The sequence below is a fragment of the Chinchilla lanigera genome, unplaced genomic scaffold, assembly GCF_000276665.1.
Source record: "Chinchilla lanigera isolate Chin_1 unplaced genomic scaffold, ChiLan1.0 scaffold00062, whole genome shotgun sequence".
Taxonomy (NCBI): Eukaryota; Metazoa; Chordata; class Mammalia; order Rodentia; family Chinchillidae; genus Chinchilla; species Chinchilla lanigera.
Genome location: NW_004955463.1, coordinates 7548489 through 7571933, shown reverse-complemented (window position 1 = coordinate 7571933; position 23445 = coordinate 7548489). Strand labels below are relative to the sequence as shown.

At 32.6% G+C, this 23445-nt stretch overlaps 1 protein-coding gene across 5 annotated transcripts in view; it reads right to left on the bottom strand.

The window, feature by feature from the left end:
- The window catches only part of Wrn (Werner syndrome, RecQ helicase-like), a 138290-nt gene that overhangs the window by 61599 nt on the left and 53246 nt on the right, over positions 1–23445 (bottom strand). For 4 of the 5 annotated variants that reach the window (XM_005398390.2, XM_005398387.2, XM_005398388.2 and 1 more), the window contains 9 exons: positions 20988–21102; positions 16879–17305; positions 15208–15288; positions 12918–13056; positions 11477–11552; positions 9377–9444; positions 9003–9111; positions 8264–8332; positions 3567–3649 (listed from right to left, as the gene is read on the bottom strand). In XM_005398390.2, the coding sequence (XP_005398447.1) occupies positions 3567–3649; positions 8264–8332; positions 9003–9111; positions 9377–9444; positions 11477–11552; positions 12918–13056; positions 15208–15288; positions 16879–17305; positions 20988–21102 (1167 nt within the window). The remainder of the gene's footprint in view (positions 1–3566; positions 3650–8263; positions 8333–9002; positions 9112–9376; positions 9445–11476; positions 11553–12917; positions 13057–15207; positions 15289–16878; positions 17306–20987; positions 21103–23445) is intronic. The other variant, XM_005398389.2, reaches the window with a different exon arrangement.

Sequence of the window (23445 nt, the reverse complement as noted above, 5' to 3'; positions counted from 1 at the left end):
AAGTATATAACACCAAAATAACATCGAAAGTCGTAACTGGGAATAGGGGGAGGGAAGACAAATGAATATAAAAGGCATTAGAATAAAAAGAAAACATTTACATATTAATTCAAATAATATATTTTCAGTGTTCATTATTCTTCAGAGAAATAAACTGCTTACTAGCACTTTCTCCTCAAAACTATTCTTATGAACCACCTGCAACAATGTCTTTAAAAAAACAGTTCTATTTCTCTTCAATAATGCCTTCAATCTTCTCTCATAGATCAGCTATCAAAAGAGACAGAAAGAATCAGCACATTTCTACAGAGATTAAGCGCATCACTGTCCATGACTGATCATATATCACATTACAGAAAGTCCTTCGGAAATGCCAGTATTACAAGATGACATCTACAATATCTAATGTAAAATAGAATGAGAAAAACTAAATCTCATAATGTACAAAGTAGGTAAAAGGAAGATATTTTGTTTTATTGTACAATCATCCATTAAAATGTCTTCAGATATTTCAAAGTTATGTCTAGTATGCTTTTGTCCTCCATACCAAATTAATACTTAACACTAAGTAATTTTTTCCTTTACCTGAGTATTAATACCGTTCTGCCACTAGAGGGATGACTAAAATCATGTGCTCTGGAGTCAGACTGCTGGGATGCAGAACCTGCCTCCACCACTTACTGTGTCTAAAACAAAGTTTTCCAAATCTCACTTTCTACACAAGTACAATGTAGATAACAAAAGTACCTAACTTTTTTTTTTACCCTAAAGATTAAATTCAATCAGTCCAATAAAATGCTTAGATAGGACCTAGCACTGGCATAAAAAAAAGCTCAATTTTTAAAATATTATACTATTATCATTATGGTTATTAAATGGCAGGTATGACCTAAACCCTTTTCTAGGAATAAAAAGATTAATAAAATACAATTCTTGACATTGAGGAATTCACAATTACCCAAGAGGAGATAGACATGCCAGTGAACAACAGCAATTCATCAAGATTAAAACTACATGCAATACAGTTCTAAGAGAGCAAGGAGGGGAAAGAATGCAAATAAATCTACTAACCATAAGCACAGAAATTCATTAGCAACAAAATTCTCCAGCCACTTTTGAGCAGCTGATAAAACATCAGTGTAACTGATATGATTATTTTTTCAGAAACCAGATCACCTAGATTTTAAATTAAACATGTCTTTAAAAAAAGATGATGATCCTCCTTTATTTTAATTAGTTGCAGATTTGATTGAGTAGCTTTTAGAGAAGCTTAATTTTTACCAAAATCAGAGGAGGCAAGCTTTTGTCAAGAATGCTCACTTTAAATGTACAAGTTCAAGCGTTTTTGCAAGACCTACAAGTATTTCATTTAGCATATCCATCATGCAAGTCTGATTTCTAAAAAGACATTTACAAGTATGGTAGTAAGGAGCGTCTATATAAAAGTATGTTTGCTGTCTCAGTTATAAATCCAAAGTTCTTAAATAATTTAACATTTATCTAAAAATTATGAGTATAATTACTCAAATGTCAGACTACTGTAAAAATAACATCCTGAGTACATTAACTTTTGCAAGTGATTTACAATTTCCTACAAACAAAAGCCAAAGGAAAATATTATTTCAAAAGTAATTTCCATTTATCCCTTCTTACTCAACATTAAGTCACCCCCCAAAATTTTTTCATAAATCCCAAAGTATTGTGCTATAATGATACCAGTGCTCATAATCCATCCATTATTTACAAATATAAGTGATTATAACAAGCTATAAGTGCTTGTTTTAGCTTGTATTTTAGATGTCCTCACAAAGCCTCAGGCTTTTCAAAGGTAGCTTGATTAACGGTGTGTAATGCGGATTAAGAGTTGTATGAATGTGGATTAAGAATGTTACAGCTAAATTTGTAATTTAGTTAACACTGATTGGCTTAGCATTACTCTGGGTGTGGGTAATGGGAAGGCTCACCCTGGGTGTCAGTGGTGACACCCAAAAGGCTTCAAATCTGGATGAAATAAAAGGGAAAGAGGCCTGCTGCTTTGCTGCTTCCTGCCTACCTTGCCATGGACTATTTCTCTTCTGCCATGGTGCTCTGATATGCCAACCTGCCTTGGAGCCCGCAAACTATGGACTGAAACCTCTACAAACTGTGAGCTGAAATAAATCTTTCCTCCTTTAACTTGTAAGTGACAGGTGTTATATTTCAGCAAATGTTGTACTTCAGAAAACTAAGATACTGCTTATCAAAAGTATTAAATAACAGCTTAAATATTTAAGCTAACTATTCATTTAATACCACCACAAAAACAAAACAAACACTAACATGCAACAAAATATACCCAAAGCACTATGGCCACAGATCCTAGCTTTTGTAATCAAAGCAGGAAATTTATATCTAGGGTAGTTAGGCTTAATCTAAAGTGAAGTATTTAAAAGAAACTTCATGAAAACTAATAGGAGCCATATCAAATTCATTTTCCATTAAATGCAAAAATATACCTATAAAGGAGTTGACTAGCTGAAGGAGGTATTTAGATAATATATTTATTCAAATGTTAATTTCTGCACTCATTCATTTTTTACTTTTATCACACACTAAAAGACGTTCATTTTCATTATGTTGTTGGAAAAATCGTTAAATATTTTCCTGATATGCACTTATTCCTGATATTTATTTATTAAGTAAAATGTTACAATGTTGAAAATTTAAACTATCTGGGCATAATTTAATATATAATTATTCAAGAAATTCACACAATTTGGAAAAACTAAGTTTACTTAGTTCAACTGAAGGTATAAAATATGAACATTTGTGATCAAAATCATGAGTGTGACTCTCAGGAAACCACTAAGAAAACAATAAATAAAAAATTTTACATATCCCCAGTAGAGCAGTGTTAGTTTTTTACTAATTCTACATTTATATTTTCTACAAAATAAGCTCTGACTTAGATTACCTAATCCGGGACATTTGTCTGTTTATAATCAGACATATTCATGGGTATCAAAGGAACTGTGGTTCCCGACCCTAATTACACATGAGAATCACTTGTGAAAAATTACAGATGCCAAGCCTATTACATCAGAATTTTTAAGGTTGAGGACCAGTTAGCTATACTTTTCTAAGGCTGAAGGGTGAGTCTTATGCACAACAAGGAGAGAGAACCACACATAAATTCTATTTACATTCAAAATATGAAAAAATGGTAAATTATAATTTCATAAAATCTGAGATTCAATATTTATTCAATGATATATCTAAGTAACCAATTATGTACCAATCACTATACTAGGGAAACATAAACAAGAGTTGCAGTTTCCCCTCAAAAAGTTTATATCCTAGCTGAAGAAAACAGATATACAAACAGGAAATTATAACAAAGGAGCCCAATTGCTATGGTAAAAGTATGAGATAAAACAGGAGAGGCAACAAAGTGGACGTCAGAGAAATTTCTTGGAGATGTCTGAAATAAACTTTAACAAAAGTTAAATCTAGTATCTAGCTACAGGTTTAACTCTTTAGGGTAATAATTCAGTAAGTATTTATAAAGATACTATTCTGTCACTTACCAATATTAGCCTGAAGTTGCTGGAGCAGGTCCAAGTTACCCGAACAGAATTCAGGAGTTATGTAAATAATCCGATATTTGCCTCTATGAAAAACAAACAAAATAGGAACACCAAAGAAAAAAAAGGCACAATAAAGAAAACAATCATCTCAGTGAATTACAACTTCAAATCAAAATACCTAATAAATTTTTAAAAGGTGCATTATGCCCCTTATAAGAAAACTAAATGAATGCTATATATGTGTTTACATATTCACATGTATTAAGTGTTTGACTTCTCTTTAATACAGGAAAATAAAATGTGGCAATCTGGCATAGCGTACTCAGCACTATGACGACATTAAAAGCCAGGCTCTTGATTTCCAGGAGTCTAGTCCCAAAACTACAGCGCTTGAGTTAAACGAAAAACTTTTCATGATGTTATCCTACCCATCACCACACTCCTTTTCCGAGAACTACAACCTAGAATTCCTGTTCTCTCATGGTTAAGCCTTCAGTAATCATATTTATTCTATGTATTTTGCTTTTTTGCCTAAAATTTACTGGGCCAGAGATAGGGTGTCAAAGTCAAGGCAGTTTAGTCTCCCTCCTAGAATCTGGAAGTCTAATCATGAAACAACCAGTCGGCACAATACAAAAAAAAAGGGAATTGTACAGCAGCCATCCTCTATTGTGTGACTAAAAAAACCAATAATGCTTATCTCCTCAGAGAAAAGAAATGAGAAAGACACATGGAGACTCCAGATTAAAAGAAAGCTCTATTAGATTTTCCAAGTCCAGTTCCAGTCTGTTTTTATGGGCTGCCTAACTTTTTTTCAGTAGGAGCCATGAAACACTCCTTTATCCCTAATACAAAATTCAGTATTTGCTTTAACTACACTAAGTTTACTTCTATTCTGGGCAGATATAGTAGTTATTAAGATGATATCTGTTATAAAGACTAGGTCTTGGGCAAAATATAGAATGTCTTTCTCCATTTACTGAATAAAACAGTTAAACAATGAAAACAGTTAAAACAGTTAAACAATTACATTCATTCAAACAAATATTTGAGTACCTACTATGTGCTAGGTATTGTACTTTCTCTAGGAATCCATTAAAAAAAAACACAAATATTCTCTTGACCTTCATCAATGGTTGTCTAATTAACATAGGAAACAATATAAAAAATCTTTGATGTCAGACTGTCCAGGTTTGAAACTCAGTTCTAATGTTAACAAGCAAACTGACTTTAGGCAAGTTAGTTAACTTCAGCATGCCCCAGTTTCTTCAGAATAAGACAGTGATAGTAATTATCTTTAGATATACAGATTCTTCAGATATACAGATTCAAGAAAACCCACATCAAAATCTCAATAGGAATCTTAGTTCAACAGATGATGTTGAAATACTTAGAAATAAAAAGAACCCAGAAAATCCAAATCAACTTTGAAAGAAAAGAACAAAACTGGAGGACTTGTACTACATGACTTCAAAGTTTAATAAGGCTCTAGTAAGGAAGGATGACAAACAAGACTGACAAATGGATCTACAGAACAGAAAACAGAACAGCAATAGACCCACTCTGACACAAGGTCTCATTAAGTAGCTCAGATTGGCCTCAAACTCTTAACCTCCTGCCTCAGCCTCCCAAGTAGCTAAGAGTACAAGGCATACATCACCATGCCTGGCTAGTCCATTTATTTTTTATAAACATAAAAAGGCAATTTAGTGGAGAAGGAATAGTCTTTTAAAAAATAGAGCTGGTACAACTGGACATATGTAAAAATAAATAAAGTATAAGCAACACCTCAAGTGATATACAAAATTTATTTAAAATGACTTAGAGGTCTAAAGGTAAAATATAAAACTTTACAACTTTTAGGAGAAAATATAAAATGAAATCTTTATAACTTTGGGCTAGGTAAAGATTTCTTAAACACCAAAGCAAAATCTATAAAAAGAACAAATTGACAAACTGGACTTTATCAAAACGAAAGCCTAGGGCTGGGGGTGTAGCTCAGCGGCACAAGCGCCTGCCTGGCAAGCACAAGATCCTGAGTTTGATTCCCAGTACCAAAAAAAAAAAAAAAAAAGTCTATAGCTCTTTAAAAGAACTGTGAAGAGAGTAAAAAGAGAAGACATGAATTAGGATAAAATGTTTGCAAAACATACATAAAAGAAAAGATTTATATCCAGAATATATAACTATCAAAACTCAGTAAGGAAGAAAGACCGATAAAGAATGGACTAAAGATCTGAACAGATACTTCCTCAAAGAAGATATAGATGTTCAATAAGTATATGAAAAGACGCAACATAATTAGTAAGGCAAAGCAAATTTAACACACAATGCTAAATTTAAAATTATTAAATTGCTATTAAAGTTGGTAAAATTAAAGTTTGGCCATACCAAGAAATGTCAAGGATGGGAAAGAACTGGACCTTTCATATACTGCTGGGGGGCGTGGAGTATAAAACAGTACAATCACTCTCCAAAAGTTTGACATTTCTTAAAAAGACACAGAATCACCATATGACCCAGCAATTTCACTCATTAACATACACACAACAGAATTGAAAAACATATGTTTACATAAAAACTTCTACACAAACATTCAAAGCATTATTATTCCTAAAAGCCAAGTAAGAGTAACCCAAGTGTCTACCACTAGTAAATGGGTAAACAAAATGTGGAATGCCTATCCAGTGGAATACTACTCAGTCATAATAAAAAGTGAAACACTGATAAAATAACGCTAAGGGAAGATGACAGACACAAAAACCACACACTGTATAAGTTCGTTTATATGAAATGTCAAGGGCAGGTATACTAAATGGAGACACACAGTAGATGAGTGGCTGGAATGGAACAGAAAAGGGAACAACTAGTAGGGACTGGTTAATCGGTGTGACAATACTTTTGTGGGTAATGAAATGTTCTGCAATTTGTGATGACAGTTATATAACATTATTAACACACCAAAAGCTTCCAGACACTAATAACAGTAAAAATGGTAAATTTTATGTTATGTCAATTTAACTTTACTTGGCAAGTTGACTTTACTTTGAAAAAGTAAAGTTAAATCCACTACCTTTCCAGTCATTGCACTCGTATGTACCAATGAAATGAAAACATATTGTTCAGAGTAGGTTTCCCTGTAGTTGTCTAAAATGAAAACATTCCAAATATCTATTAACAGGTAAGTGGATAGATTGTAATGTATCCAATGTAATATATTCTACTTAGTAATAAAAGGAATGAACTATTAATAAATGTAATATCATGGATGAATCTCAAAATAATTATGCTGCATTATGTAAGCCAGACAAAAGAAAGAACATATAATGGATGATTAACTCCATTTACATACAATTTTAGAAAACACAAACTGATTTACAGTGATGGAAAACAGATTAACAATTACCTAGGGTGGGGAAGGTAGGGAAAGAAGAAAGAATGGTTTAGGAAAAGTACCAATAAACTTTGCAGGTGATGATTATGTTCATTATCTGAATTTTGATGATGGTTTTGTAAATGCATACATATGTTAAAATGTACCAAATTGTACATTTTCAGTATGGAAAATGTATTACATGTCAGTTATACTCCAATAAAGCTAAATAAAATATTCAAATATACAAAACAGATGTCCACAAAAAAATTATTTTGAAATGTTAACATCAGCTTCCTTACTAATAGTTTAAAACTAGAAATAGCCTAGGCATCTATCCATGAGGAAATGTAAAAACAAACTATAGTACATTCATCCTCAGACATTAAAAAAAACCACTACTGACATATGCAACAACACGGAAGAATGAAAAGGACACTACACTGAATGAAAGTCTTCCAGAAAACAGTTCATTTTATGTGACTCTGTTTACATGAAATTCTAGAGTAGAAAAACTCAAAGCACTGATTTGTTTCAGGATACAAGATGAGAAGGATGGATGTGAGGTACATGAAGGAACTTTCTAGAGTCACAGTAATACCGTACCATCTTGATAAGGGTTTGGGTTACATATTTGTATGCATTTCTCAAAACTTATTAAATGCATCTGTGCACTGAGTATGGATTTATATATGCATATAAATATACTAATATGTATATATATTGACATTAGTGTGTACATATGTATATACACGTTTTTAGTGTATACTTAAGATGATATTCTTCTTATGTAATGATAGAATCGGTAGGAAAGGACTTAAAAGTCAAGACCAGTGGCAGCAAGTCTATAGCACACGTACTGCAGCCAGCTGTTTATTATCACTGAAAGCTCTAAAAGGGTTGGCATCACTGGTCCAGTTTCTGCTCAGTAAGAATTTCACTGCGTGACTCTGGGAAAATCATTTGTCTCTGGGCCTCAGTGTCCTCATTGATAAAAATAGCCAAATCCAGATATTCTGTGAGTTCTATTTGGTAAACTTGCCAAGTTTACGAGGACCTTTCTTGACCCATTCCTTCCTCTTTCCCTGCCTTTCCCAATCCAGTCACCAATCACCAAAATGAAACGTTTATAATTCCATGACTACAATGTTAATCTTACAGCTCAGGAACTAAGAATAACAGAACCCTCTAAGTTAGAAACATGCTAAATTAACTATACTATGTACTACAAAGTACATTTAATTAAGGACATTTTACTCATGCATTAAGTAAAATATTTCTATACAGAATTTTCTCAGATGCCACAGTCACCTGAGTAACTTACAATTTAACATCTTCAAGAACATTTTTTGATTGTGCTGATCCAAGGAAACAGGCTGGAACGTTGGACATTCTATAACAAGAACAACAAATATTCCAGACCAAAGTATACATTACAAATGTTAATTTCATCTTTGAGTGAGTACAAATAAAAAAGTTGTAATGTGTATTCCTGTTCTCTGCAACCTTTTTCTCTCCCTTCATATCTTACTAACTTGATAAAGTCCTGCAGGGGCCAGGGAAATTTTTCAGGTTGAATCTTTCATTGATAACTTGAGTTGAAGAAGATAAAAAGTTTTTCAGAGATAAAAAATAGACTTCTCTGTATGTATTTCATACCAAACTAAAGTACAGGTAACAGAACAACAGACGAATTTTTAAAAAAAAAATGTAAACTGGAAAAATAATAATACCTTTTAGAAAATTTTATTAAGGCCCCCTGATAACCCTGATTTATAGAAAAATCAAGAGAGAAGATAAAGGCCGGAAATGCAGATTAGTGGGAGAGCACTTGCCTAGCATGTACAAGACCCTGGGTTTAATACCCAGCACCAGAAAAAAAAAAGAAGAAGAAAAGGAGGAAGGTAAGATCTTCCACTAAAGTGTTATTTATTGCTAGTACAGATAAAGCACAACTTGCAGAAATGTGCTGTTTTGAACTAAATTTTAACACAATACATCAGATTTTTCATTTACAGACTAAAGCAAGAGAGCAATGATGTGGCAATGAAAGCATTACGTACTCAAGCTGGAGCACTTGGTCTTCCATCAAGGAAATAAGAGGTGAGATGACAATGCCAATCTTTCCTAAGTACACAGGTGGGTACTGGAAGCATAAACTCTTTCCATATCCTTAAAGTAAAAATAATACACTCACATAAATAAAAAATAACATCTCCTTACCATGTACTTGTATGGCTGAATGATCAGTACTAGCATATCATCTTCCTAAAAACTACTTCATGCATAAATTTCAGCACCTATTTCCTGTTCACTCTCTTCTATTTTTTAAACCACTTGTATGTATATTTTGAGACTTTAATAAAAGGTTAAGCACTTCAAACCCTTTATGTTTTAGTTTTTGAAGAATTAGATTTTTCACTTAACTATTACTTACCAGTTGCCATGACAACAACATTATCTCTTCTTTCTTCCAAAACAGAATGAATAACTTTCCACTGAACCCTTGAAGGTAAAAAGCAAAAAGCTATTTTGTTTTATTAATGAGAAACTCAAATGATAAGTTGAAACTTATTTAATTTTTTACTTCCACTAACAGAACTTCATTTCTAATTCTGAGTTTCAAATATAAATGTATACACACCTAGAACTTTACAACAAGGAACTCCATTAATCAACTTCTCAATTAGGATAGCTAAAGAATTAGGAGTTTACATTTCACGGTACGTATTAAATTTTATTACATATACTTAAAGTATAAAGTACATTTCAAGCTTCATGCCAGATATCCAATGGAACCCATTATTTAAATTAAAGAAGAGAAATGATGTAAGATTAAAATGAGAGAACTGTTGGAGTAATGGTAATATTCTATATCTTGATAAGGACTTAAGATATGTGGATGTGTGCTTACATACTTGAGATATACAAACATTCATTTAAAGTTTGTACATTTCTTGTATGCAAATTTTACCAAAGGAAAATTACAAATAAATATTTAACTCTTAGTTAATAATTTATATGCTGAGATACTTAGGGAGAAGTGTAATGATGTCCAAAATTGACCCTGAGATGCATTCTAATATTCTGACAGAGTAATAGATCAATAGAGGGATGGATAGATGGATATGTGGTAAAACAAGTACAGTAGGATGTAAACAGTAGAATCTAGGTGATGGATAAACACATGGGAGGAAAGGGAAAGAGAATAAAATGATTAAGATGTGTGATGTACATGTAGCAACTCCACATGATAAGCGTAATCTATGTACTGTAAATTATGTACTGTAAACATATACTAATAAAAATTTAAAATCCTTTCAACCTTACCTTAGAAAACTTTCTTATAATCTCTTCAAGATATTTCTAGATAAATGAATGTACCTCGAGACCATACTCTTAAGTGAAATAAATCAGACACACATGTATAAATATCACATTGTTTCTCTGGTATGAGAAACTGAAAGTGTAAATAAGGACCAAAATGTATAATAGGTATTGTGAAATGGGAAGAAAATATTCCAGTGGGGAGTGGAACAAGGGAGAGAGAAGAGAAAAGTAAAAAAAAAAAAAAAAGAGAAGAGAAATGAAGGAAAAAATGGAAACAAAGCTTTTGTAAATGGGGAGTTGAGGAGGGGTTGAAGAGAGGTTAGGGGAATGGAAAAAAAAGAAACAAGTTCTATCATGTACTGTTACAAATTCTCTATGATGAATGTGATCATTATATATATCTAAAATGTACCAAGAAAACATAATTGGAAAAGGAGAAAAAAAAAAGTTTACAAAGACAATAAATACCCAACTGCTGAAAAAATATATATTTTTAATCATCTCAAGGGAAAACTCAGAGGTGGTCTCTGCCAGGCTGATGATGATCTTATCTAAGTGCTGCTTGTACAGGGTGCTCAGTTTATCAAAATTCACTAATCTAAACACCTATGTGCACTTTCCTGTATATAAGACATGCTTAAATTTTAAGTTTGAAAGACAAAAAGGAAAGAAATGTTTCAATGGAGTTTTTTTTTAATGCTTAAACTGGAAAAATCTACTCTTAATTTTTACATTCTTATTACTTTTATGCAAATTTACTTGCTCCTCATCTCACTTTTACTCATGTATACTTACAAATATGCACATCAGAGGTAAATACAGTTTAAGAATGTTAAATAAATTATCATTGTTCTTGAAACTACTGTCTTACAAGCTTCTATTACCTTTGGGAAATATGATGCACAGAACAGGCACACAGATACTTAATGAAAAATACACCAACATAAAATGGAAACTCATGAATATCTTTAGTTTCTACATAGAAGCACTCAGTTAAAAGAAAAGCACTTTCCTTGCTTATAAACATGATTTGCAGAAAGGAATTTTATATATAATATTACTTCAAAATAATTTTGCAGTCACTTATAGGAATTAGAGTGGAAAATATGACTAATAGTGATAGCGTGTTGCCACCACTGAATAGATTATTTTTTTCCCCTGTGAAAAAAAATACTAAAATATGTAATCTAATTGAGATTATACTCACGGTTTAAAACTATGATGGCCAAAATAAGTCTTGAGGCAAATAACTTGCTTTGCATTGGGTTCTGGTAAAAAATGGTCTTAAAATAAAACAAAATGGGCTTTTATGTTCAAATAGAAATACACTACATGAAAGGAAGAAAAGAAGTTTATTTCATTGGCTTTCTTAAAAGAATATAATTGTAAGTACCAGAAGTTACTGTTTTATTTTCATTCTAACCTAATTTGGTGCTCTGGGTATCAGTCATGACCCTAAGATTATTAAATTTTAAAATTTTGTTGTACTTCACATTTTACCAGCACCATAAAATACTGATATTTTAGAATCAGCTATACTTCTTAGATTTTTACATGTAGAATGAAACAATAATATACCAATCCAATTTTATAATATAACCAACTTTCAATTAATTATAATCAAGTATTACATTAATGTTACAAAATATATAGATGAAACAAAATCTTCATTTTACTTACCTAAGCCTACTTAACTAAACTTAGCTAAATCAAGTTTAATGAACTAAATCCAATTTAGTTCAGTAAACTTACCTACCTAAATTCTGACCAAAATTCTACCTGCAGAGTACAGCAGGGCTATTACATTAGCTCTACGCCTGTGACTTTCACTGTCCATCTTTAAGTTCAAAAATTCATGAGTCCAAAGGAAGGGCAAAAAAGGAATCGGTCATCATTAAACAATTTAAAGCTAATTACTAAATTTCTCAGCTTCCACACTTCTAAACAGAAAACAAAATAGTTCTGGACAAATTATGCCTACATTTAAAAAAGAAAAGAAAGACAAAGACATATTATCAATATATTTAGATATACTTTCCATCTATACAATGTTTAATTCCATACTGTGTCGATGATGAAGTCTAAGTCTAGTGTGAGTTCTACTTTATAAAAAGATCCTGACGTCATAACTTTTTCACTTAATGAAAAATTAATTTAGTGCATCCTTTATAATATTAAGATAAAGCCTGAAAACTAGTCCATTTTGCTCTTTAAATTGTATTATTTGTTTACATAATAAGCTCCTGAAGAGCAAATGCTATGTATCCATGTCCTTTGCAGTGATCTTTAATATTCAGTAAATTATTTCATGACTACAATTAAGACCCAAACAAAATTTATAATTCAGAATGAAAAGTTTTACATCACCATCGCTTCTCGGCCTTTTGGCTAAGATCAAGTGTAGTTTTACATCACCAGATTTCTCGAGTGACGCAAGATTTTCATTACCTATTTTTAGAAACAGTAAGGTTGTGCTTCATAGATATGACAGCGCTAAGGAATTTAACAGCAAGTTTATAGGACTTAATAACAAATTAATCAAATTCTTCAAAGCCCCTAACCTCCAAAACACTTTAAACCTAGACCATAAACTAAAGCCAATGGTAGGTATCACAAATGAGTCACAGCAAACATATTTCATAGCTTACCATCCTCACCTTCTTCTTCCTCTTGAATGGCTTCACTTATATCTTCATCTTGTCCAACAGGAAGATTCAAATTTCTTTCTCTTTCTGGGCACTCAGAATGAACTTTTTTTACAGCATCACTATTTAGGTTTTCTAAAGACTGAAAGTTTAAAAGACATTATAAAAGCAGAACCACTGACAGTGTCGTATCTTTTTCACCAAACACAAAAGAATTATTATTAACATGGCTTACAATTTTGTTCAATGCTGGCAGCTGTACAAGCAATACCACAAAAGAGCATGTGTGTTCCTCTATAAATGTGTGCGCAAGAATAGTTTCCAAGGCACAAGGCCAAAGATGCAATACTTCCATCATAAACAAGGTTCATTAATAGCATATAATGAACTGCCCCTGGGGAAATCTATCATAAATTTTGAATTCGGGTAATTTAAAGTATTTTTTCTTTATTGTATTTCAATGTTTTCAATTCGCAAGTGATAAATGTGGGTTTCAAACTTTTTTTTGTAATGAGTTTCTTTATGTAACAGTCACATTCTTGAGTAAGGATAAGACTTAAACTATAAGCAAATAATAAATGTGGTTTTGGATTTGTCAAAAAGAAGTGCAAGGGCTGGGGATTTAGCTCAGCGGCAAAGCGCCTGCCTGGCAAGCGCAAGGTCGTGAGTTCGGTTCCTGGTACCGGAGAAAAACCAAAAAAAAAAAATTAAAAAAAAAAAAAGAAGTGCAAGGTTAAAAGAAATTTCAGGAAAGGAATACTACCTATATGAAATAAGATTATTCATTTTTAATTTGGCTTTATCATACTTGGTTTTTTCTCTCAACAAAAGATTATCTCAGCAATGTTAGGATATTTCAATTTTATCTATAAACTTTTTACTAAAAAGGGATAAGGAAGGCTTTGTTAAGCCATAGCTATCATTTTCTCTTTTCATTAAACCTTCCATTTATTATTGACATTTTAAGAGTTTAAAAAAAGTGTACTCATTTTAGACCTAAAGAGAACAAAAAGTGATTTTGCTTCTAATTTTTTTTTATTCAAGTCCACAAACATATTTAGATAGCCCTGTAAAATAAAGTTCTCTTACCCCCGGCACCCAGTTTGCTTTTAAGAGATGCATTATATATTTTATGTCTGTAGATGTCCACAAGAATTCTATCAATTCAATACTTGAATAGTACTCCTCAGAGAAATGGTTAATCAATGACGGAATTATGATTTAGCTTATATTTAATAAACACTTAACTGCATGCCAGGATCTATGCTAAGCTCTCAGCAATACTTTAAATAACAACCGTTATCTGAGCTTCAAAAAGGGTAAGAAAAGTCACATGGTCAATAAAAGGAAAGGAGACTCAAATCCACATCTAAATTCAGAAACTATATTCTTAATTGTCATTGTAATTGCTACAACTAGGCCTAGAAACTAAAGAATCAAGAAATTACTCTCACTTCATAAAAGGAAAAATCACATCAATCTAAAGATGATGAATAAAAAGTATACACAATGGCACCCTTGTGTTTTCCTCTATTGTTTCCTTAATTTGGCTACATTGGATTTTCTATTTTTTTTTTTTTGGCTTTTCTCCGGTACCGGGAACCGAACTCTCGACCTTGTGCTTGCCAGGCAAGTGCTTTGCCACTAAGCTAAATCCCCAGCCCCTACATTGGATTTTCTTTCTTCCTTTTGTTTTTCTTTTCTAGCGCTAGGGATTCAATCCAGGATGCTGCTTACACTAAGCACCAAACTACCACAGAGCTACATCCCCAACCTGGCTTTTACTGTCCACTTTTGGTTCATAACTCCTGACAAACTGGAAGCTGAGTAAAGGGGTAAAAAATATGTACATTATACTTTCAGTGTTCATAATAAAACAGTAAAGTTGAACCATGTAAACTGTTAGAAAATTACACAAAATACTTAAAATCCATAGTAAGAGATACCAAAGATTATAAAGATTAATGAATGTATAAAAGCAGAATATCCGAACAAAAGGGCATATATACGGATGAGAAGGGAAACCAATATCAATACTGAAGAGCTTAATCACCACCTCTATTCCAGAAAATAATTGAAAGTAATGTAAAAAAGAGCACTGAACATGTATGCAAAAATTGCATATTACTTATAAAACATTACACATCATATAAAAACAAAGAAATATTAATTGGAAAACATGAAATATGAAGTTCCCAACATTGTGATGGGATCTAGCTTACAATTAAATAATACTTCCATTAAGATTCCTTTGGAAAGAACATGAAGTAATTTTTAGTAATTTTGAACATACCTTAAGCATCTCCATTTCTAAATCTTCATCACTTTCAATTATAAAAGATGAATCTTTTTCATTACCATCTGGAGATAAATGCTTTAAAAAAAGCATTTCAAAATTAATTGCCAGTAATTGATCACCCTCTTTTCTTCTACAAAATAAAGTTATCAATGTTATCTATCTTTAGCCATCTTTTCTCTTCTCTAATAGGTAAATTTACAAATCATACTTATATGTTTATATAATATGAAGAAGAAAAGCAGAAGGAAGAAGGAATGACAAGAAAAACCAAGAACCAAAGGGAAAGAAAGAGTTAAAAACTTACAGAACTTAAATTCACAGACTTTCAATAAAATCTCTACTCTTAGAGTAAAAAGTGAAAAGTTCAACTATGCATAAACAATGTCAAATGTTGCAAAAATCTGTAGAGATGGTGGTACACACGTGTAATCCTAGCACTCTGGGAGGCTGAGGCAAGAAGGATGTAAACTTGAGCCGCCCCTGGGCAATTTAGGCACTTAGCAAAATCCTATCTCAGAATAAAATAAAAAATGAAAATGGCTGGGGATGTAGCTCAGTGCCAAGAGCCTGGATTCTACACCCAGTACCACAAAAAAAAAAGGTCAAGAACAGCAATCATTTTTTTTAGGGGAACTGATTTTAAAAATACAGTTGGTATATTATGCCTGTATATCTTTAAATAGATCAATATTGTATAAGTAGCATCCATATGAATTTGAAAAAGTGTCAGATATGTTATTTACTTAGTCTTTACATAAGGTTGGATATGAGGAATCTTAACAATTTGCCAAGCCTCAGGAAGTGTCCAACAGCATAAAAATCCACACAAAGAAACTCACAAAAAAAGATTAAGAAAAGATGCCCCTGAAAATGCCTAACACTTCAACTGAAGAAAAAGAAATAGTCTTAATCTGCAAATTTTAGGTTTAAAAGAGTTTAAAATAAAACTTTAACAGGGAGAAATTCTACTTTTTAGATAAGGTCTTTAATGAATAAAGAAAAAATGTTATTTATTATTAAAAATGGCAACAACTGGTCTAGAAGTCATGAAATCATGATCATAATTCTATACTATATGAAATACATAATGTTGAAAGTATATACGTAACAAGAAATTTTTGGAGAATTCAAGGGTAACACAGATGTTAGCAAAAGACAATACTTACTGATGGGGGAACCTTGTGCAAATGCTTTGAGAATATTTTATAAACAATTTTAAAACAAAAAGCATTCACAGACTAATGGAAAGGGTTACTGATGTAATTAAAAAGAGTTTATCCATTAGAAATTTTGTTTCCGTTAGAAAAATGATAAAATAATTCTATTAAAATGGTTTTCAAAATCTACATACTTATTTTTTGCAAGAAAATGTAAAATTCTACAGAACATGAGCTTCTTGACTAATTTCTACTAGTGAAAAACCAAGTAAGAAGTTTAGAATTTAAGAAAAAAATAAGTTATTTGAAAAGCTCTCACCCTAACAGGCATTTACGCACAAAAGGCACATCTTATTTATCTATGGCTGCTTTCACACTACAAAGGCAGAATGGACTGTGTGCAGCAGAACGTGTACGTCCCATAAGGTTTAAGTTATTTACCACAAGCCTCTTCACAGAAGTTAGCCCCTACTGTGAATGTAAAAAGTGTCTCCACTTTGTTTAGTACCTCAGCAGACTGAAAAGAAACATCACTAAGATATTTTTCTTGAGCCTGCTGTTCCAAAATTTGGAGGTCATATTCTGTAATATCTAATGACATCAAACAAGTTCTTTCCATATTTTCTTCCACGTTATTGTCTTTTATTCCATCTTCAAAGCCATCAGTTTGTTTCATTGTATCTCCAAGTATATCTTCACCATCATGTTTAATTAAATTATCAAGTGTTGTGTCCCACGTCTCATCTTTAACTTTGTTAAAAACGTTATGTTCTCTAGTTTGTTTCTGTTCTTCTCCAACAGCAGCTGAATCCTCCACTGACAGTAAATGAAAATTACTGCTGGGCCTCAGGTCAGACTCGGTGTTAGTACAGGCAAATATCATCTTCCTCAGTGAATATAGATTTTCTGAAATATTCTTCAATATTACAGGAACCCTATAAAATTTGTAAGAAGATTAAACTTTAATTATATTAACTATAAGAACAAATTTGAAAGCTGTTTAATAAATAAAAATTTTCTGAAACCGCTTAGAGAAGACTCGTTGGATTACGCCTGCGCTTCATTCTGAATGCCCCATGTTAAGAGCTGGGTTACTCTCTAGCACAGGTAGGTATTTCTGCATCCAACCACTGATTTGCATGTTCACAAAGCATTAGTTGTATGTGGTCCCAATCTGTTAGTGCCAGCTACATTTTTTTTGTAATTAATTTAATTAAACATAAAGTAAATCAATGATACACAACAAAAAATGTCATAAAATTCTGCACTGAGCATATGGAAAGACTTAGCACATTTCCTTTTTTAAAAAAGTTCTTTGATAAACTATAGTCAAAGTAAATATAAAAGTATAGAGGAAAAACCATAAAAATTCCTACAACTCTCCATTTAGATTGCTTCAAGTGTCATAATTTTTCCCTCCATTTTAAAGACACTGAAATTGTAAACAACCTAAGTACAGTCTAAACAAGAAACATTTTGCAGAACAAACAGTAGCCTACATTTAATGAAAAAGTACTAATGTAGACCAAAATATTGGGAACAAACATAGTTTAAGTTAAAAGAAAAAGTTTGGGGCTGGGGATTTAGCTCAGCGGCACAGCCCCTGCCTGGCAAGCACGAGGTCGTGAGTTCAATTCCTGGTACCGGAAACCACCCCTCTCCCCCCAAAAAAGAAAAAGTTTATGACCCAATATTTTATCTAACTTTTTCATTACTGAAAAAAATCTCAAATGTAACAGTTTTTACACTGAAGTTTGAAAATGACACTTTACTTCTTTAAAAATGAACACATATTCTTTAAAAAAGGAAAAATAAAACTTTCCATCAGTAGGCAAATAAAACAAATGCAAAGATAAAACATTCATATGAATAAATGGCCTACAAATTACATTTAACCCATTGCAATTGTTAATATGTAATGTTTTAACTGACGCTAAATGGCTGCACAGTATAGTCGCTAACCCTAATTAATCAAAATGGAAAACCACTGCTAGAATATAAAATAAAGCACACTATCTTATCTACTAGTTATAGGTCTTATTAAAGCAATTTTTTAGGTACTTCATAAAAGTGGAAATTAGAGACAGTAAAGGGAGCACAATGAACAGCAAGACATATTTGACCATGTAATTAGTGCTTTTTAGGTTTTCTAATTTTGCAGTATTTAAAATCAATACTTAATAAAATCTGAAATGCCTTTTAAAATTTTATATTAATGATGCAAATAAAAATTTGCTTTGACATGCTAATAAACTATAGCTGGGTCGTTTCAGGAGTTATTTCCACAATACTCCAAAGTTGAGCTCAAGTTTAGGTTGGCAAATCCAAATTAATACACAAAAAAATCAAGAGCAAAATTATATTCAAAAACTAAAACCACAGCAATTTTAGTGTTTTAAAATTTTGTAAACTATAAAGAATACTTAGCACTGTACACAGCTATTCAAATATAAGAACCTTGTACATAGAGAGGTTTGGTCCAAACATAGTTCATTACCTGTATTGAGAATGCTGAAACATATAAACACAGCAACAGTGGCACAGATCTAATAAAAAAACTATTAAGAGTTCATTTACCCTTCACTAACATTAGAGGATGACTTGTGTCATGTAAGATAGCTAATATCTACTCTTAACAAATATCAACAGCTTCCTGCTTTACTCAATAAGGCATAAAGGACATTTCTTACTTTATTAGGATTGTTATTAGTTATACCAGTTGACTGCAGACAGCTTTAGCTCTCACCAGAACATCAAGTACAATAACAACAATACAACAGATATATATGGAATCTAAAACAATGATTAAGCAATACTATATTCAGTGAATGCTCAGGGTCCACTAAGCATCAAGTTGTTCTCTTCTGCAGTAAACCTAAAAGTACTCTATTTGAATACTTCCTGGTTTGTGGATAGAGGCATGGCAGTACATGCCTGTAATTCCAGCTACTTGGGAAGCAGAGGTAGGTGAATCTCAAATTGAAGGCCAGCCTAGGAAACAGTGAGACCATGTCCCAAATATAAAAATCAAAAGGATGGGGGATGTATTTCAGGGCTCTCTGGTTCAATCTCCTGTCGAAAAAAGAAAAAAGCCCTTCTCTGCACAGATGGCCAGCTGTCACTTCCGGCTGCTGTCAGGCACATTTCACTTCTTATTCCTATCATTTTTATTTTAATCAGATACACAAACTTTTCAAACTGTATCTATAAACAAAACTCCAAAGTACTCTGAACATGGCCTCATGTACTTTACTGGAAATGCAAAAAGTGAGTCTGAACTCATGCTTATGACACACAGTCTGACTGCTGGAAGGCCTTTTTGGCTGTCTCCTGGGATTCTGAGGTATAATTTAAGTAAGTCAAGATTCACTGTAGACTTACTACAAAAAAAACATAAAATAAGAGAGTTGACTAGTTCTTGTTTGGACACTAAAACTTTGTAAGACATAGTATTTCCATTCCTAAGTTTTAAGAAAACCTAGTTAGCTGTGATGTTATGAAGCAAAGCATTAAGCATATGTAACTTACACGAGGTATATATTTTAATTGCTAGTACATATATCTGAAATGCATGTAAAAATCACATAAAAGGTGATTTTTCTAACTTAAAAGAAACATGTAAAAATGAGTAAGAAACAGCTTTAACGATACCTTTCCTATTTGAAAGTTATGTCTTTTAGAAATTGTCAGTTACATAAAAATTACTAAAACAAATTGGTAGAAGGGAAAAAAAACTATGTCGAGAAAATGCTGAATTTCGATATCACTTTGTTAAATCTTTCAATCAAAATCCATAACAAATCTCATCCAAAAAAGAATACATTAACATTTTCTCATATGAATAGTGTGTGAATTACATTTAATTCTAATTAATGTATAACGTTTCTAATGAATTACATTTCTAATCCAACTAACTGCTCATTTCTACAAAGTATTCTTTGCCTCAGAATTACATTATCATATATTGTAACTGTTCACTGTTCAAGAACATTCCCGCTTATAGAGATTTAGCAAGGAAGTCACTCAGTAATTAAGACCAGAGAAAGGTCTGGTTCCAAGAAAGAGTGAACTACATAGGACCTATAGTTCAAGGTATATTAATATGTGAACAATATTCAGTCTAAATATCTCAAGTCATTTAGTGCTTTAGCTATAAACAAATTTTAAACTTTGAATATCTTTTGTTCTAGTAGTCTACTTTAGGTAAAATGATTAAATAGTAACCCCACCAAAAATAAAGCTACTCAGTGTAAAACTTGTTTTTATTGATAGACTTGAAGTCACCAAATTACAATAAATATAATTACAGATTGCTCATAAACAGAAAAAGGATAACTTTGCATCTTAAATATTTTCCTTAATGTGTACTTATTTTGCTTTGACAAAAGATATAATATAAATATAATTTATTTGTTTCATAAAGTATCCTACTAAGCCAACAGAAAAACCTAAGCCCTCCAGATGTACTATTTCACAGCTGTAAAGATTTCTCAAATACATAAATCAGTCTGTGTGCATGTATTCAAGCAAATTATGTATAAGTCTATCTTAATGAACAGTTAATTATTCACATATAGGAATAAGAACAAACAGAATGATAAAAATATAATATACAACCTCTGTGGATTTTCCAATTTTCTGCAAGTGTCAGGAAAATGCTCAGCCAGATATATCACCTCCTCAGAGATTGCAGTCAACTGTTTCTTCATTTCACTAGGTAGGATTTCCTCCACTGGAGGGCAAAAATCAGTATTAATTTTCAAACTACACAGCAGAGATATTTTAGCCACTTCATTAGACAGTATTAGTTCAGATTTCCATTTTCATTCCTTAACTGAATTCCACCCAAAAAGGCTTCCATATTTGATCCCCAAATGACCTCAGTCACTTTCTTTCAGATTTCTGCTCTTCAAATAATCTACACTCATGTAGACCATAATCTATTGGTTACTGACCTAGCCAGAAGAAGGTAGAAGTGAAAATCTGAACCCTTCTGCCTTATTTCTAGATCAGAAATTAATACAACCATGTAGGCGCTACTTGATACAGTTTAGTAAACATAACCTTACCCAAGAATCACTCTCCATTGCTCTCATTACTAGACATCACTAAAATAAAATGCAAGCCTTTGTAATCAGTGATCATCTTCCAAATACCCAATTTCATTCCGTCTAGTACACCATTCTCCATCTACAGTACAAAACCTGACCCCATCCCCAAACTCATCCCTTTCTTAGAATTTCTTCTCACCACTTTTTTTCAATCTCCACAAAATTCAGTTCCACTAAACCCAAGACTGGGTCCTTTGAACCGAGAACTAAGTAACCTGTTACTCCTGGTTCCTACAGTTACCCTATGATCTCAAAATCTGTCTTTTATTTGCTGATGATGTTAGCACCTGCTCCACTGCTCTTCCTTCCACAGCTACTCCAGTGATGATTACTAATGATTTCAGCATCCATAGAGGCGCTCCACAAAAGTGTGCCCTTTTATGTTCCTTGACCCCTCCATTTCTAAAACTCTTTTCCTTAACTGGTATTAGCCACTCGTTCCCCCAGTTATACCCTTGACCTGGTAATTACCTAATAAAAATCACCACTTCAACACTTCAAATGTAAATATTCCACAGCCCCTGAATGCCACGCCTTTCTTTCCAGCATGTTTTTCTCAATACAACAATCCTTTGATATTTTCAGAAACAAATTCATTGACCATAACAACTTTTCCTTACCCATTAATCTCCCGGTTCCCACTACCCACCGTTCCTTTCTTTTCTTGCCTACATTATGATAACCATTGCTTCGATATATAGATTCTCAACTCCCTGGCTCTTCCTCACCCTGAATAGAACTTACCAGGAAAGATCTCTAACTCAACCCACCTTTCTGCCTAACATCCAAGTAGTTAAATGTTCAGTTGAAATTAAAAAACAATAATGACTTGTTTGAGTTTAAATTCATGACACATCTCAAATGAACCCTCTACTATTAATTCCACCGTTCCCACTCTTAAGATGACTATTTCACACCTATTCCTTTCGTGTAGAGCTTCAAACCCTGCTCTTCCTTTCACTCATGGAACAGCTTCGCCTCTAATTCCATGAAGATAACAGACACAATAACAAGAGAATCACCTCATCTTCCAACCTTCCAATTTCTAGTCTGTGTTCATATCTCTAGTCCCATTTACAGCAAAATCCTTTGAAACGCTTATCTACAATCAGTATCAAATTTTATGCTACCATATTCTCCTATACTAATTCCAACTAAATTTTCACATAAATCAATACAGCAAAGCTGCCTCTGGGATGGCCTCTACTCTATCAAACCTAATTGTTAATAATAGATCCTCATCTTATGCAAACTCTCAGAAGGCCTTAAAACTGTTAGCCACACACACACACACACACACACACAGAAATCATTTTCTTCACCTGGCTTCTGAATACTACTGCCCCTGTACTTCTTCCTTCATTACTGTCCTTCTCAGTTCTCTTTGCTATTTTCTCATCTTTCTGATTTCTAAATGTTGGTGAATCCTTGACATCATTAGTCAATACCTCTTTGGTTCTTGATTTCATTCATTTATTCTTTTCTTTCCTTTTTTCTTTTTCAGTAATGGGGATTGAATATAGGGCCTTTTGCATGCTAGGCAAGCACTCTAGCACTGAGTTATATCCTTAGCCCTCTAACACTCCCTATTTTCCATTTTTTAGTTTCACTACTTTGAACTACCATCTGTGTGATTATAATTCCCAATCATCTCCAACCTCAACCAGTCCCCTCAACTACACAATCACATTTCCAACTAAGATATATTCTTAGATAGTAAAACTCATTTCAAATGTACTATACCCAACACTAAAGTCTAGATTTTTCTCTGGAAGAATAATAATAACAAACCCTTCCTATAGTTACGAACCCTTTCATATACCCAGTTGCTTCAAGCAAAGTACCTTGATTGTTCCATCAGTCTCGGTATCTTTCTCCTCACAAAGAATTCATGTGCAAATCCTTGTACATATCTAAAGCATCTACCGTCTCTAACTAACTACCTCTGTTGCAATATCCAAACA